The sequence below is a fragment of the Cryptomeria japonica genome, chromosome 8, assembly GCF_030272615.1.
Source record: "Cryptomeria japonica chromosome 8, Sugi_1.0, whole genome shotgun sequence".
Lineage (NCBI taxonomy): Eukaryota > Viridiplantae > Streptophyta > Pinopsida > Cupressales > Cupressaceae > Cryptomeria > Cryptomeria japonica.
The window spans coordinates 720,228,981-720,247,145 of NC_081412.1; the positions used below are offsets into that span (position 1 = coordinate 720,228,981).

At 35.8% G+C, this 18,165-nt stretch overlaps 1 protein-coding gene across 1 annotated transcript in view; it reads left to right on the forward strand.

Annotated features, from left to right (window-relative positions):
* LOC131074222 (serine/threonine-protein kinase ATG1c) overlaps window positions 1–18,165 on the forward strand; it is a 94,891-nt gene that overhangs the window by 56,926 nt on the left and 19,800 nt on the right. The window contains exon 4 of the mRNA XM_058010793.2: window positions 1,649–1,713. Within this exon, the coding sequence (XP_057866776.2) occupies window positions 1,649–1,713 (65 nt within the window). The remainder of the gene's footprint in view (window positions 1–1,648; window positions 1,714–18,165) is intronic.

The following is an 18,165-nucleotide window of genomic DNA, read 5'->3' on the forward strand; positions in this document are numbered from 1 at the left end:
TGCATTGGTCATTCAGCAACTTGCTCAAAACGAGCTCCTGAAAAAGGCTTATATCTGAATTTTTTGCTGCTAATGGTGAGAATATTGCACAGAAAGTCTGCTTTATTGCTGCTACTGTTGAAACTAGTGTGGCACATATTGCAATTGATACTCGCTGGATCTTTGCGTGTCTTGAGTGGACTGATATTTTAGAGACAACTTTAATACTGTATATTTGTCAAAACTGCAATGATCAAAAATCTTAAATCTGGAAATGTTGAACTGCCAAGCGGCCGAACTATTGAATCGTAGTAACTGTGATATGCTTCTTTAGATCAAAACTGGAACCATCTCAGTGTGTTTCATATTTCAAATGTTGAACCATCAAATAGTAGTATTATAATATTATCAAACTGTGATGTACTGTGTTTATATCAAAACTGAAACTATTTGTGAATGCCTCAAATCTGGAACACTGGGTCAGCCTTAAACCTGGACAAAATTGAACTGTGAAATTATCAGATTGTAATACTGAAATTGGCACATTTTCGAATTGCTGAACTGTGACATTACATACCACGCAGATTATCAGGCAGTATAAAGTAGGCAAACTATAGTCATAAGACAAATAAATATGTTACACCATGGAATGAATTAAAAGTAAGCATATATTTTTCTTATACTGAGTGTTTGGAGAGCTCCATATTAACATGGAGAAATGGGTAATGTATAGTTGCTACACTGAACCTGCAATATAGCCTCATATTATGATTAATATATGCATGATGCTTATGAAGAGCACACAGGAAACACTGAGAAGGGGGGGTGGAGGGGGAAAGCGGGGGTGAATCAGTGTTTCAAATTTTACCCAAATTTTCAGAAAGGCACCAAAAGATACGCAGAAATTTAAATAACACAGGAACACAAGATTTCTCGCGGAAAACCCTTTTGGGTAAAAAAACCACTGCATGCAATAACTTTCATTAACAAAATGAGCACCAACTCCATAGGCACCACCAGATAACAGAGTGAGCACCAACTCATAGAGGACAACAACCCAAATCAGCTGAGGCACCAACCTCAGATAGAGCACCAACTCAGAAACCTACTAAGACCTTACAAAATTACAAACATCCCTCTGAAAGCAACTCTTGATTCTTGATAAGCTGAACTTCATAACATATATACTTGACTCTATCTCTCATATGTTCAACTCCATAATCTCAAGTGTTAATGTACCTTGATCAAACATTTGGGAACTATTGTACTTGATTGACTTTTTATTCTAAATAAGAAGCATTGTGCCTCCTGCAAGCACCGACATCCTTTTATCAGCATGAACAAATCAGAATAAGGAATACATTTAGGATTCATCCAAATTTGAGTGCGTGTGGCACCATCATTTGCTTGATGTTTGGAAATGTTGTGTATGGTTTGTTGCTTTCTTCTAGTTCAGGTACTTATGAACATAAGAAACTTGATTGCAGATAAGATATGATATCCTCTTTTTTGTGAATATATTCTGAATTTAATTAATTTAATTGAGCCTTTCTAATTTGTATACTTTTAGTTGACAGCATGAGAGATTTATGAGAATGAATAAGTAACATTTTACTTTGTACCTCTGAGCATTCTCGTATTTAAGAATACTAATTTTTGAAATATGCAGAACCTCCTGCTCTCTACAAATGATAGCAATGCGGTGCTGAAAATTGCAGACTTCGGGTTTGCCAGGTGAGATTTCAGTTTCTTTCATTTAACATTGTCACTGTTGGAAAGTTAGTTTATGCTTTATACCCAACGTTATGCAGATCAATATTTATTATTGCACATCAAACATTATGTTTGATAGTTGTTCCCAAAATCCTTGTGTAACTTAGGTTTGCTGAAGAGCGATTTCTTTTTTGTGCATTTTATACCCAACATTTATGCAGATCAATGTTTATTATTGCACATCCAGCATTATGCTTGATATGTGTTCCAAAATCATTTAATAACTAAGGTTTGCTGAAGAAGACAGTTTTTTATCTATCCTCTTGCTAGATGTCTACTTACTTCATCCAATAAAACTAGTACTTGCAGTAATAAACAGAAATAACAATGCATACCAGAATGAGCAACAGACATATAGCTTTAAGTCATATGAAATCCTTTAAATAGAAATAGATCAAGGATGATCAGCCAAGGATAAGACAACTTTCCCTAAGAATGAGAAGCATATTTAAAGTACTTGATGGTTGTCAAGTAGAACACAACTATTGACACACTTACAATTGACGCCTGACGACTAAAACAAATTGACTGGTAAATAAAACATAGTTTGGTACAGCATGACATAATAAGTTAATTATTATGAATCGCATCATCCCCTTAAAAGAAAAAAACGGATTCGTTTTCAATAGCTGAGAACAAAAAGAATTAAATCACTTTTCATCAGGGTAATGAGGCGACCTTGGAGGTGTTGATGGTTTCGGTGCTCCTAATTCATGCTGAGTTGTTGAATTGCTATTTGCCAAATTTTTGGCAGTAGAGTAGATTGATGAAGCTCCAACTTGCAGATTATTTGTTGTAGCTATTATGACTGTTGTGGCAAATCTTGAATTTTCCACTCCAAAATACTTGCTAAAGTTTGTATTTGTAGGGATAACTCTTTTTTGCAATTCATGTATTGCTATTCCTTGCAGTGTGGCTGGAAACATCTCGACTTATATCTCCTATTTATCCATTTGTGGTCCATATAGTAAGAAATGTTTTGCAGTGCCTTACATGATCCTCAGATTTGTCTCTTTTGAACTTTGGCAGCTTCTACTTTTGACATTTGGACCTAATAAAGGGGTCAATGCCAGATCTAACACCTTAGTAAATTTTGGTCTGGGTGTTCCTTTGCTTGTGGAGCACTTTTGGACATGTCCAATCCTCGATCTTGTTGGAGATCTTGGTAATTTGGACACTAAATTCTCTTCTTCCTGTGCCAATCATCACTCTCTGTGTCCAAGGATCAAGTTCATCTTTGATTGACAATACTTCGATGTTCAAATATTGTTCTTGTATACTTCCTGCTCTTTGTCTACCAAGAAGTCCTCAAACTCTGTTTCACAATGAAAACTTTCCTCATATAGAGAGGGCAATTGGAAAGATGCAAATGTTTCTTCCTCTGACTGAAGTTGGTTTGCTAGTTCATCGCAGGCTTCTTTACAAAGGGGGAATTGCTTGCCAACATTGACCTTCTCTTCTTTGGTTCACTCTTGGGTGTTAAAGTCAGCCAGATGCTTTTGTCTATTCATTCTCAACTCCAACTCTGAATTTTGCTCTGGCTTTTGTTGTGACTTTTGCTTTGGTTTCTACTTTGGTTCTTACTTCCACTTTGTACTGATGGATTTTCATGTATCAGAGATTGTCTGGTCTCTTAGTCCTAACTTCGTTATGGTCTCTCCTTGCCTTTGCTCTAAGGGCATTAATTTAGTGAAGTATGGTGCCAATCCTTGCTCAATCCTCTTCTTGCTGGTGGATCCACTGCTCGGACCACTGATTTATTTGCTGCTTGTGTTCCTTACGATCTCATTTTGCATGAAGGTCCTGTAATATTTTGAAGTGTCTGGTGAGGATTTGAGGAAGATGGCCAGGTAAAGCAGTGTGTTCACTTCTTCAATCACTGCTAAATTATTCCAAATAGTCTCTTGTGGTACTTGTTTCCTTTTGGTTTCATGGCATATGTGCTCTTGTACATATATATCCCATAGATATACAAGATGTTTGTGAGATCATTAAATGAGCATTAATTGAAAACATACAGAAGAACAAACTCAAAACTATTTTAATCAACAACTATTATATATGTCTATATTTCTGTTCCTTTTTCTTTCATATACATTCAAGCAAATTAAATCTACTTATATGAAAGACTTACTGAGCTTGCCCAGCATATAGATTTGGTGCTTTTGTTGTTTCTGAGTGTACTGTAGGCTGCATTTGGAATTTGATGATTAATCTGATAGGCCTCGGTACTAATTTGTTATTACACTGTCACATATTGTTCTTGAGGATTACCATCCCTAATATTATCAGATTTGTGCTTGTGGGTTATCATCTCCTCAGTGCGTTTTGAAGTGCTGTGGGTATGTAGACGCGGACCCACAGTGCACCTGGGTCCCTAGGGTGTACCTTGGGCGCATACGGGTGCAACCTTGGGCGAACCCGGTGTGGGTGTGCGCACCAGGACATGCGAACCCGGTAATGTAGATTTGGAGACAAGAAACACTCTTCTCTTACATAAGAAGTGGGCGAATAACTATGGAATTTCAGGTTGACAGAGAAATAACACAAGTAGATGGAACCCCAAGACAATGGTGGAAGATAATCATAGGAAAATCTAGATTCCCAAAGGCACAAAATTTGCAAAAATCATCAATAATATTCTTGTTATCCCAGGAATTTTTGAACAAAAGGTAATTTCTTTGGATGATGAATGCTCATTATCCAACCTTTATCAAATTAGCAATTTGTTGGTTGCAGAAAGTCTAGATGCAGAATTGGTGTAGAGAGCAATCGGGTAGAGATATAAGAATAGAATTGATGCTGGAAAGGTTCCTCCTAATAGAATGCAGCTCAGATGAAAAAAAAGAGAAAATGGTGGATCATGGATCGATGTTACTGCCTTTACATGTGTGATTGGGAGCTTAACTTCAACCCATTAATCCATATTCCAACAAAAACCCCCACGTGGCTCAAGATCTACTATTGTTGGAATACTAGGATCTAGAAATTCTCATCAAGATTGGTAATTCACTATGAGATTTCATTGAAGTAGATGACAACACCAAGGATGGTGAAATAAGGAATTTATGTTAGAATCTATGTTGCCATTAACCTCAAGAGATCCCCCTCACTTAGAGATCGAAATAGTATTTGAAGTTAGAGTTTGGCTTCAATGAATTGAAATAGAAAGATTGTCAATACAATGCAAAAATGGACATCTCTATGGTCATGGGTTGACATAATGCAAACAAGACATGATATTCAACAAAGAATAAAAAAAATCCTCAGCTCACTACCAACCCTACAATATTAGTGGGAAAGGCGAATTTCCTCAAAAAACTAGCTATGCCCCCTTACTACACATAAGGAACTCATCAATTTCCTAGAAAGGCACTCCCCCACTAGTGACCATGAAAAGATGACAATACAGAGAAGGATCCTGGATCCATTAAAGAAAAGTTCACTTATGGATTAGGATTGGAACTCTTTGGGCAATTGGGGGAGAATGGAGGCTTCCCTCTATTGAAGAATAATGAATCATAAATCGTCAGACACATCTCCAAGTCAAGGCACAACTTAGAAGAAGATTTGGAAGAAAATAGCATGGAAGAGGTATTGGACATTTTAGAAGAAAGACTAATAAGCTAGATTACATCCAAAATAATAAAAGACTATTAAGTTGGATCACATCCAAAATAAAAAAGCATAGATGTGGAGAAAATAAGCGAAGGGGAAGGAAAATTGACAGACAAATTGGAGGTGATGGTTGACAAATAATTGACACTACAAATCTTGGTTTTGAGATTGAGCAAGGGAATAATTCTTCCCTGCAAGTTGTGAGGATCCTCGCTTGGATTGTTATGGGCTTAAATGCCCTTGACAAAAGATGCTTGTTCAAGCATCAAATGGATATGTCTAAAGTAGACATATTCCTAATCTAAGAAACAAAATTAGGAAACACAAAAACCACCTCTCTAATGTAGAAATGGAAATGGTGGGACTTATTGAGGAAGCTATTGGAATATTAGGCAATTTGGGCACATAATTGAACCCTCAAATGATGGAGGAAAAAAGCATTTAGACTATTAATTTCATCAGATTTCCACAATCCATAAGTTTATCAAGTGCAAAAAAAGACACAATCAAATCTAGAAGCAAATACTTGATAAGCATTTAGACTAGCCATTGGAACATTAGGTGGTTTAAGATTATTATGAAACACTAGAATGATGGAGTTGGGAAGCATTTAGATTAGGCAATTCTAGTAGGTGAGTAAAGTGTGGGACTAGCTACATGCATATTATAAGTACTAGACAAGGAGAATATAATTTTGGGAGGGTATTTCAATACAATACTAGATGCCTTGAAAAAGTGTGGAGGCCTGAATAGGTGAACTCAAACACAATTAAATTTTTAAACTCCGTTTGCATTCATTGTTTGCAAGTTATAATTCCAAAGAATTCTAGCTTTACCTGGACAAAGAGAAGGTAGGGATTCACAAACATAGCTAAAAGATTAGATCGATTTCTTTATATGGAAATTGGTCCTAAATCCCTTTTCTCTTTGAAAGTTCCATCCTTCCAATCTCAAGATTAGACCACTTCCCATTGCAGTTGATGGTTTTTCTTAATTTGCAACCCGCCAGAGACCCTTTCTCATAGGAGAATATGTGGTTAACAGACCTAGATTTCGCCACCATTGTCCAAGCTTGGTGGACCTCAACTCCCAAGTTGAAAGGCACAAATCTATTCCAATTCTTTAAAAAGATAAATCACATCAAGGTCTAGTTGAAACAATGGAATCATTCACATTTCTAGAACATTTTTGAAGAAAAGGAGAGAGTGGAGACTAATTTGGCTATCCTCAATGAACAAAGTATAAGAGATGGAACATATCAAGAAAGCTACCAAAAGTAGAAAACACTCAAAAGCCACCATGTTGACCTTTTAGCATGAGAAGAGATCTACTAGAGGTAAGTCAAAGAATGTGGCTGAATGATTGAGATAGGGACACAATTTTTCTAGAGCTCTACAAAGAATAGAAAACATAATTTCTAGCATCGGACTCACTATGGAAAAGGGGAAGAAATTAGTGTGTTGGTTGTTAAGTGCTTCGAGGAATTACTAAACATAACAAATTCCTCAAATGTGTATTGTCAAGAAGAAATCCTAAGAATTATACCAAGTTTTTTTTGAACATTGTGTTGTCATTGATGTCAAAGGTGTTGTTAGTGTTGTCATTGAGGTCAAGGTATCAATGAGGTTGATGTAATTTTAATTACTTTTGTCATGCCATAACAGTGTATTTGAGAAAAATGGAGGACAAAGTAATGTTAGTGTTATCATTATGAACTTGTTTCAGTTGTTTGTGGAGGTCCGAAAGTGTCTACGATGTGTTTCTGAGGTTTGTTACTCAAGAGACTATATGTGCACCTAGTTGCATTGGCATAATGATTGGTACATCATTCTACCGTAGTGATGTTTAATGGCTCTCTGTTTGGAAGATAAGTAAGACTACACACGAAGACAAATCTGTTGAAGTTTCAGAGGTGGAGCTCAAGAAGGAGGAAATTTATAGTCGACAAAGTGCTCACGGTACTAGTTCATTGACTGTGCTCATGTTCTTGATGGTTGCCAATTTATAGCAGAGTTTAAATATTTATAGCAGACTATAAATATGCTCACGGTACTAGTTCATTGAAAGTGAAGTACTCAATGGTTGTCAATGTACTAAGTGTTCATTGACTGTGAATATTTATAGCAGAGTTTAAGGGTGAACTGCAGCAGACCTAAGTGTGGATCTATAGCAGAATTTGGGGGCGAATTGGAGCAGCCCTAAGAGCAGTTTTTTATAACAACCAATTTAAACTTTTTCAACTTCAATCACAAGTATATATAACTTATCTCATTAACATATTCATTGCATGCCAACATTCATATGTGATCTAACTAAGATGAACACAAGTAGAACACAAGATATATATGTGGAAACCCTTACAGGAGAAAACCACGGTAAATCAATGCTTTTATATATTTCTTCTTTTACAATATTTGTAGGCACCAACCCCTACGTTTGTTTGTGAGCACCAACCCATTGGAAGCACCAACTCCCAAATCTGATTTAGTGAGCACCAACCCACTGGAAGCACCAACTCCAACTTCAGAATTCATGAGCACCAAACCACTTCACTTAAATCTGAAATTCCATCTTTACAATGTTGCTATAACAACGGTGATGGACAATTTGATCTTTTCAAATCTGCATATATTCCTTCCTCACATGCATATACCCTTCTTCACAAATCTGCATGTACAACTGTCTCAATTCTCCTTCACAAATCTGCTGTAAAGTCTTTCTTACATCTTCTATAAATTCTTCCTTAAATCTGCATCATACCCTTCTCTATATCTGTATAATATCCTCCTTTATATCTGTATAAATACCTCTTTAATATCTGTCTATACTCCTCTTTTCTTTCAGCATATACATCAGCATATGTATCTGAATCATATATTTATTTATTACTTATCACTTGTTTTTTTATTTCACTCACACTCCTCCTTATTGCACACAACTCACACATATTACATTCTTCACCCACACTCACCACATACACCTGAAAACTACTCTATTACTGAATTATTATTTCAGCATTGTATTCCACACTATTCTTCTTAAATATATATTCCTTTTTCATGCCATGCACCACACACAACTCTATATTTCTATCACTTACGCATTATATCTTTCATAAGTCTCTTTACAAGGATTGTGTCTCTTAGAAAAAGACGTGACTTTTAGCATGTAGTTTTAAATAAACAAAATAATACATTATAGAAATCGTAACTTTAATCACCTTTCATCATTCCAATAGAGTCGCAGTCTTCTCTTTCACTGACTTTTCTTAACACCTGTATCATACGTGTCTCTTAGATGAGACATCTTGTCTTTCATAAAAATGTTGCCTTAAACAAGTGTTTATGTCAATTATTAATCTTGAATATGATCGCACTTATTTGTGTATTCATTCCATTCTTTACACAAGTTCTTATATTCTCCTCCACTTGGCCCATGATTTTTGACTTAAGTTGATGTGTGCTTGTTATGTAAGTCGGATTCTGCTATATAACCACTGTCTTAATATTTGAATCACTTTAATCATGAGTCGACTCATTTGTGATGACTTGTATTTGTTTCTAGTTACTGTATGAAGTCGATTTTGTTATTGTATAAATTCAACTTAGATAGGTTATCGCAGCCTTTGCTTGTACGGCAGTCAACAAGTTTTTGTTACCACTGCTATCATACTTCTATTTATTCTTCATCGCTGAATAAACACTTTCACTCTTTTATGTTAATCGCTGCCAAATAGATCAATGATCTTTGTTTCTTTTAGTGAACAATCTTTAAGTCGCTGTTTTCTAATTGCTCAGATCAGTATAGCTTTAATGCGTACCATCTGTTCTTAAGATCGCTGTTTCTGAAAACTGTATCTGTTATCGCTGCTTTGCATCATGTATATGTTATCTCTGATTATTGTTTGCCACTAACAAATGTTTTTTTTTTATTATGTAAGTCGATGTCTTCATGAGAGATCACTGATTTGATAATTATGTTAATATTATTGTAGCTATGGTTGGATCCCTTTAGGCCGACTTAGATAACATAAAGGTTGAGATAATATAATTATATTATAATTAGTGTGATAATATAATTATATTATTATAATATTGTGATAATATAATTATTGATAATATAATAATTATATTGAGAATATAATTATTGATATTATAATAATTGATAATTAATTATATGAGATATAATTATTATATGGGTTATAATTATAATATTCATTATATATAAATATAATTATATATGACATTTATATAATTAATTGGGCCATCTTGGAAGAGTGGTGACCCTTGGTGAAGGAGCACCACTGATAGATATATAGGAAGATTAAATCTTCCTCCCTTGACTCTGAGAAAACACACACAATCTGCCTTATTGAGAATAAGCGATGTTCGGGGGAGACGATAGATGTTCGTCTATGGTTGGGAGGGCAATGGCATTGCCCGTGGTTAAACGAGCATTTAAAAAACAACAACAACAACATGGTATCAGAGCATAGTTCAGTTCCTGTACTTGTTCTTTCATAAACAACAGTCGACTTACGATCCGTCCAAGGATCTAGATGACGACAGACTTTATCTATCGGGAACGCTGTCATTAGGTGTCACGAACTCTCCAGGCACAATATCTCAAAACTTAATCGGGTGGAGAGGAGCAAGAGATTCTACTGATGTATACAGAGAGTATCCACTATCATGTAATGTCGCGGGGTGGCATAAGATATAGCGACGGATTCACGCAATAGCGGGAGGAACCCACTCTTACGGCTATGAACAAACTGTAGGGGACTTTGTATCCTTGTCAAGGAGCTCACAACCATCAACTTGGAGGCAACTATCAAAAACACTTGTGCTGAAATCTATATCAGTTATCTGGAAGTGATGTCTTCATCGTTGTTACCAATTACAAGAAAGAAGTTCATATTAGACTCAAAAGTGATTGATGTCTCTGGCTAAAGTCGATATCATCCAGGTCGGGTGATGGGGTGCAATTTCCAGAAATCGACTATCATCTGAAATTTGTATTCCTCCATTTATCTAATAGTTTTGGCAGAGCTTGGTGACAGGTTTAGTACCTGAGGACATAAACCCTTCGGACTTTGGGAATTGGACAAAAACCCAATTTCCGTTTAGAGATGCCATCTAGGTATTTCACATTGCAACTATAGGAGGTTTGGAATAATGATTGGTATTCTGGTAGTGCTCACAATTAAAGATTTGAATGGGAAATATTTAAGAAGGATTATTTAAGAGAGTTGTGCAATTATGCCTTGGTGATGGCTTTAATGTTAATAATGGTAAACATTATTGTTGGAGCGACTACTAAATGTTGATAAGAGAGTTCATTATATTATTAATGTTGGGTGAGAGGAAATATCACGATATGTTGCTATTATATGAGCCAATAGAATTGTAAATTTCTCGGCTTTAATACATGCGAGCCTTAATGTTTTGAACGGAAAGTTTAAATGTCAAGTCAGCTGCAATTTATTATTGTCGTAAATGATATACTCTGTCAATGCGAAGACGTGTTCACAATCTCTCTTGGGCTGTCGTGTTAGCCAACAGAGACTTGTATGGGCATAGTAATCATTCCTCCAAATTGGCGTTTGATGTGGGGAATAATGCATCGGGAGTTCTGAACATATATTTGTATTGGGGCGTTGTTTCTCTCTGGGTCATTCTTCTTCTGTGCATTATGATTCAGGTTTCCTTCCGGTTAAAAGAAATGGGTCTGTCATAAATTGTTGGCCTCAAATAGTTTGTTGTTTCCCAAGCTGTATTCTAAGGGCATTCATACTCCAAGAAACCGTTCCATGGTGATACAAATTACTTTCTGGGCATAAGTTCATGTTTATATCATTATTATGGCTTCATGATGGATACTCCTATGGTCAAATTGTGTAGTCTGGAGATAGAACGTTCAATGAAATACAGAGTTGCATTTTCAAGAGTTGCAATTTCCTTTACTTTGGCTAAACGGGACATCTTCTACGCTGCTATTGTTCTCCAGTTTGCAACAAGTGGCAGAGAAATATATCATCAGATGTCTGTGGCGTGGGAAACGTTTGAGGACTTGTAGTCTACATTCCTTGTTAATGCCACGAGTGGTATCTTTCATTGCTAAACAATTCAATATTCTCCAGCGGCATTTTTTGTATCTTTCGTGGAGTTTAATTGAATCTCTGCCCGTTGCATATACTTCTAAGATATTGGCACAAATCGGTTCGCAAATGCATATTGGGCAGTATTATTGCTACGATGTGAAGTAGCGGAATTTTTCGTCTATATTTGTATTGGACAGGCGATGGTAGTCTTCATTCATGGGAGAGGAGTTGAAAATAATTAATTATGGGAGTTCTGCTGTTGAGTCGTTCATTGTGGTCGCTGGTACGACAATTATTCGCATATGGAGTCGCTCTTTCCATTGTAAATTGATTGGAAGGCATCGGTAGATGTGAGTGTTGTAAAGTCAGTGGATGTTTCATTTTATGGATTCGCTTTGTGGAATTTTGAGAGTCCATAGTGTTGTGATACAAGTCTATCTGCTATTCACAATTTCTTAACATTATCCTTGAGGTGGCGTAACTACAATGCAAAATTGACCTTGTTTAAAGCATTGATTTGTGATTTTATTTGTGCATTGGAGACTTTGTCTTAGTAGTTGCTGAGATGAGTTGTTCATAGCCTTGCACTCAGATTTCCTTTGATAGGGTCACTATATGGATCCCGATGCCACTACCTATGTTGATGAGAATATGCAAAATATTTAGAAATCATGTTGTATGCTGGAAATGTGGTCTTCCACCTGCAAGAGGGAAAACACTTCAAACACACCAATGAAGCATTGCATTAGATGTTAGAAATCAAAACACATGAATAGATTAAAAACTCTAAAATTGCCTCATTGTCCTCTATCTCTAAAGATCTCTAAGATTCAAGGTGGCCCTCACTTGGAAGAGCACTTGATCCTCAAGATGACAACCTAGAGAACGAGTTATATGAAAAATGCTACTAGAATCGAAATGGATGCAACTAGGATTCTAGTGAGTGCTAAGAGATGAAGATGAAGATGAAGATGAAGATGAAGGATGCAAGCTAGGTGATTAGGAGGCCAAGTATATTCCAAATTGAAAGCTAAGTATGCTAGGTGAGTTAATTAAACTAAGATGAGAATGCAAAACTTATAAAAGAAGTGAAATTAATCTAGGATGGAAGATTAAAATGCAACTAAATGAAACTAAACTATGTGCTATGGATGCTTGAGGATGATGTTGATGCTTGGTGATGACAAAGAGAGCTCCTTAACCTGCAATGTGACTATAATTTTGATGCAGAAAAGACTTGATGAATTGAAGAAGGAATGGGCTCTATTTATAGGAAAAATAGAGAAATGGATGGTTGAGATTGAGTAATCTCAACAAGGGCTAGGATTGAAAGTTATCAATCCATGGGAGAGTTTCAATCCAATCCCAAGTTGACAATTGTCACCTTGAGAGGGCTTGAGGGGATGCTAAACAAGCCTTAGATGCTAATCAAGCAATCAGGGATAACCTCAAGGAGTGACATCATGGATAATGTCATTAACTAGGGAGGCATGCTATTACCCAAGAGGTAAACTCTTGTGCAACATGGGAAAAGGGTTAAAGGGACAACCATAATGGCTAAGGGGTGTGGGCTTGTAAGAGGCATTAAATGCCTTTTGAAGACTTTGGAGGCTAACTTGCCTAAAGAGGAAAACCACTAGTGGTTTATGTAAGAGCCTTACATGTTTGGAAGACTCAACAAGTTAACTTGTTGAAATAGATAAAGTCTTAAATGCATTTTGAAGACTTTCTTCCAAATTTGGAGAAGTGACTCCCCCAATTTTAGGGATGGGACATGATTAGGAGAATAGGACATGATTAGGATAGGATTAGAAGGCTTCTAGAAGAATGATTAGGGGAATGTAGGATTTTGCAAGTGGGTGAGGGAAAATAGGTAATTTGATAAATTAAAATGATTTAATTTAGCCAAAAAGGGGATGCAACTTGCATTTGTAGGATTTTGCAAGTGGGGGGATTTTAAAATAAATTTTAATTTATTTAAATGCAAAAGGGATTTTAATTAAATGTGAATTTAATCAAAAGGGGGAAAAGGGGATTTTAATTAAATAAATAAGATTTATTCAATTAAATGGCTAAGGGGTACTTAATTAAACCGTAGTTTAATTTAATAGGTTAGGCTAGAGGAAATGGATTTAATCAAATCTTTAATTTGATTAATAGGCTAATTAGAAGAATAGGGATATTAATTAAATTGGAAGAATTAGGAATAATTAAATGAATAAAATTCACTTAATTCATTGTGCAACTTTTAGGTGTCTACACATGTTACCAGGTATGGTGCATCATTGGTGAAACCGATCAAGAGGGAGCCACATCATCATTAAGTTTGGGGATAAATCCACAGTTTATTACATTCACTCATGTTAGTACTTGGAGCTTCAGAGGGAGCAGCTAGAGGATTTGCTTTATTTAATTTCCAAGGATCTCAATCATATTGGTTCAAAGGGAGTGGACCATGTCAAGATGGTTTCTCTAGTGACCAGCAGTTAGAGGACCATGATTCATGGATGGGATCACATGTATGTAGGCTGGAAGGCCTTTATGCTGACACCCAAGACGTGATATTCCTAGATAGATGGATACTTGGAGAGCTTGGGATTCACCAAGAGGGATGCAGACTCCAACCTTGTATTTAATGATAGGTCAAAGCATGTGGAGATAACTATATTAGAGATATAGCGCAAATGAATGCTATTTAGTTGAGGTACATTAGCACTGATGGACAGACGACTGACATTCTCACCAAGCCTCTTGCTCGAGTGAAGTTTGTGCACTTTCGAGACAAGCTTGGAATTGTGGATAATGAAGCCCTTGTTGAGAGGGAGTCTCAGAATCAGTGAGTTCTTGAGATGTACTTTAATGCATTCTTCTCTGTGAGAGAGAAGTTTGAGGTATCAACCCTTGTAATGCATTCTTCTCTATGAGAGAGAAGTTCGAGGTGTAAGCCCTTATCTCCACCCTCTAATATGGTTCATGGTGGATGTCATGTGTGTGACGCCATGACAACACCACGTGAGAGAGTCCGTGGTGATTTTTCCGATACTAGTGTGTTTACCCTCTGGATGAGCCATGGTGAATATCATTGTGAGGTGACGATCTCACAATGATGAACACTTGTGCATCTTACCATCATTGTGAGGTGACGATCTCATAATAATGGTTGATATCTTGTGAGGTGATATCTATGGATATGCCATAATGGTGGATATCATGTGAGGTGATATCTATGGATAAGCCATAATGGTGGATATTACATGAGGAGATATCTATGGTGGATATCACGTGAGGTGATATCTGTGGATAAGCCATAATGGTTGATATCGTAGTGAGGTGATATCTTTCCTTTCCACATATGGATGTAGCCATTGTGGACAATCATCACAATGAGGTGATGTAACTTATAAAGGTTAAGAAGGATTCCTCCCTAGCTAAGAGGGAGTGTTGATGTTTATAGGTAAAGTCGGAGCCTTGTTTGGGCCGACCTAATGAAGAAGTGCTTCATTAAATATAAATATCGAGAAGGATTCCTCCCTAGCTAAGAGGGAGTGTTAATATTATTGTAGCTATGGTTGGATCCCTTCAAGCCGACTTACATAACATAAAGGTTGAGATAATATAATTATATTATAATTAGTGTGATAATATAATTATATTATTATAATATTGTGATAATATAATTATTATATTGAAAATATAATTATTGATATTATAATAATTGATATTTAATTATATGAGATATAATTATTATATGGGTTATAATTATAATATTCATTATATATTAATATAATATATGACATTTATATAATTAATTGGGCCATCTTGGAAGAGTGGTGACCCTTGGTGAAGGGGCACCACTGATAGATATATAGGAAGATTAAATCTTCCTCTCTTGACTATGAGAAAACACACACAATCTACCTTATTGAGAATAAGCGATGCTCGGGGGAGACGATCGATGTCCATCTATGGTTGGGAGGGCAATGGCATTGCATGTGGTTAAACGAGCATTTAAAAAAATAAAAAAAAATTATACTGCCACTATTGTATTGCTCGGCAATCTATCAATACTTTCTTCCCTGCATTGTCTTAAAAGACTTTAATCGCTTTGATATTGATCAGCATTGCTATCACCACTGTGCATCATAACACACTGTCTCGATGAATGCATATCACACTATGGTCTGCCAATCTTAATCTCTGAATCGCTGTCATTAATCTACCATCATGTCGTAGGATGATTGCTGTATATTATCATTAGTCGCTATCATAAGTGGCGTTGCCAACAAGGAAATATATGTCCTGAATCTCCATGATATATTAATCGACCATTGGATATAGTCGATCACTATATTAGTTTATCCTTTCATTATATGCTGTTGTTAAGTTTACATTTGTTTATACTTGAGTTGTAATGAATCTTTTCAAAGTACACAGCAATAAATAATTTCTGACTTGTCTTGCATTGTAATAAATAGTCACTGATATTCATATTCTATGATTATCGATAATCTCACGAGGTTGATTGTATTTCTTTCCTTTATATCTGAATTGAACACGTCTTCATGTTAATTGTAATGCCCCCACTTTGAAATATAATTTAATAATAAATAATGATAATAATATTAAAATACAAAAGAATAAAAATATAATTTAAATTAAAATATAAAATAATATAGTTAAATATTATTAAAATTTAATTAAGTTAATGAATGGTCAAAATACATGAAATGAAAAGTTGTGACTCCCTCAAACATGAGATATAAAAGGGAGAAGATAACCTCATTTGAGGGGGATAATTTTGGAATCAAAAGTGCAGATATGGTTTAAATAATAAGTGCAGAACTGTTTGCCAAAGGTTGTGTCCCTTTCAAAGGACAGAAATAATAAAGAGTGACACTCTTTAAAGGGTGCTAAGGGTGAAAGGGCGTGTCTCTTGCCAAAGGGCATACATGATGAAGAGGTGTGTCTCTCCCTCACATTGGAGGATATAAAGTGGAGAAGTTTTCATTTGAGAAGTAGGGATCCATGGAATAGAAAAAATATATGAAGCATTAGAAGCAGATTTAGAAGCAGACCTAAGTCAGAATTATAAGAGAATCTGGAAGAATGATATGAACATTTATCAAAAGAGATCAGAACACAAATACAAATCTGTGAATAGTAATAAAGCAGGCATTGAAAGAAAAGAAGAGGAAATATTAAATCAATAACCAGAGAATCAGACTTGATGGAATAGAAAGGATTTTTCTTACACACACACACACACACACACACATACACACACATATCTGAGTATAGGCAGCAGATCAGATTGATATAAACAACAGACCTGTGCATTTAAAGAGGGAAACAACATCAAACTAAATCTGTCCAAATTAGCACAATAGACTGAAAATAGACAACCTGCAATAATTCTACAAGTATAGTGGGCAAAATTTAGTGTCCTCCCAAAAGGGGACATTACATTAATCACTGATTCAGAGTCAACTTTGCCTCAGTGCTATGTTACCATAAGTGTTTGATTACTGTTGCTGATCAATCATGTTACCATACGTCTTTGTCACCATCAGTCTTTGTCTCGGTGCTATGTATTACTTACACGGTACTTCAATATTAATATCAACTTCAATACTGATTGTAGAAGATCCTGTATCTCTTTATATAGTTTGAATGACAAAATAATGCTTTGACTGAACCTCCTTTACAGTCAATATGATCTCTATATATTTATGATGATATCTTTGTCAATATTCTTTCTATATATCATTCTATGGTTTTGACATCAATAATAATAATTCCACTCTTGACATTAATGACAAGTTTATCTATAACATTGTCTGCTTACTTTCTTGACATCAATGACAACATTTCCTACAATAATCATAGCACGTGAGGCCATACACATGGTCATAACAAGCAAGACATGAAGAATGTTGGTGAAATTGGACACAAGGCCTATGATCAAGTTGATTGGGGATTTCTAATATAGGGAATGGGTAAGTTTGGCTTTTGCAAGAAGTGGCTAGAATAGAATGGATGTTTTGTTGTGTATCCATCCCTAGATTCTCAATTTTTGGTTAGTGGAAATCCATGTGGCTTCTTTGAATGATTTTGTGGCCTCAGCTAGGGAGGCTCAATGTTGTGTTTGAGGCCTTGGAATAACACATTCAAGTGGAAAATTTCAATGGAAAGTGGAAGGGTATCAAGGTAGTCCCAAATGTAAACCCCACAACACATCAACAATTTGCTAATGATAGGATATTATTTAGAATATCCAACAAAAGAGAAGCAAACACAATGAATGCCTCCCTACAACACTATTGCCAACGCTTAGTGTGAAGCATTAATTGGACAAACTCAGAAGTATTCTTCTTAAACATTTCACAAACGCTTGGGAATTTTTTGATTCTCTTACTTGGGGAAAGCCTCCCACTGGGATCCCCTTTATCAAGATGTAGCAATAAAGTGATTTCTTTAGTGGTTATCATTTGTTGGTAGAATCCTAACGTTGAAAGTGGTCGTATCAGTGATCTCAATCTTCATCATGTCACAAGATCATTGAAGCACTTAGTCAAAAGAAGAGAATTTTCTTCTAGAAGGGTAATCAGAGGATAAGAAGTTCCAATTGATTGCTTAGGATTCAATCTGCAAGGTAAAAGAGGCAGGGGGTTGGACTAAGGAAATGGTCTTCT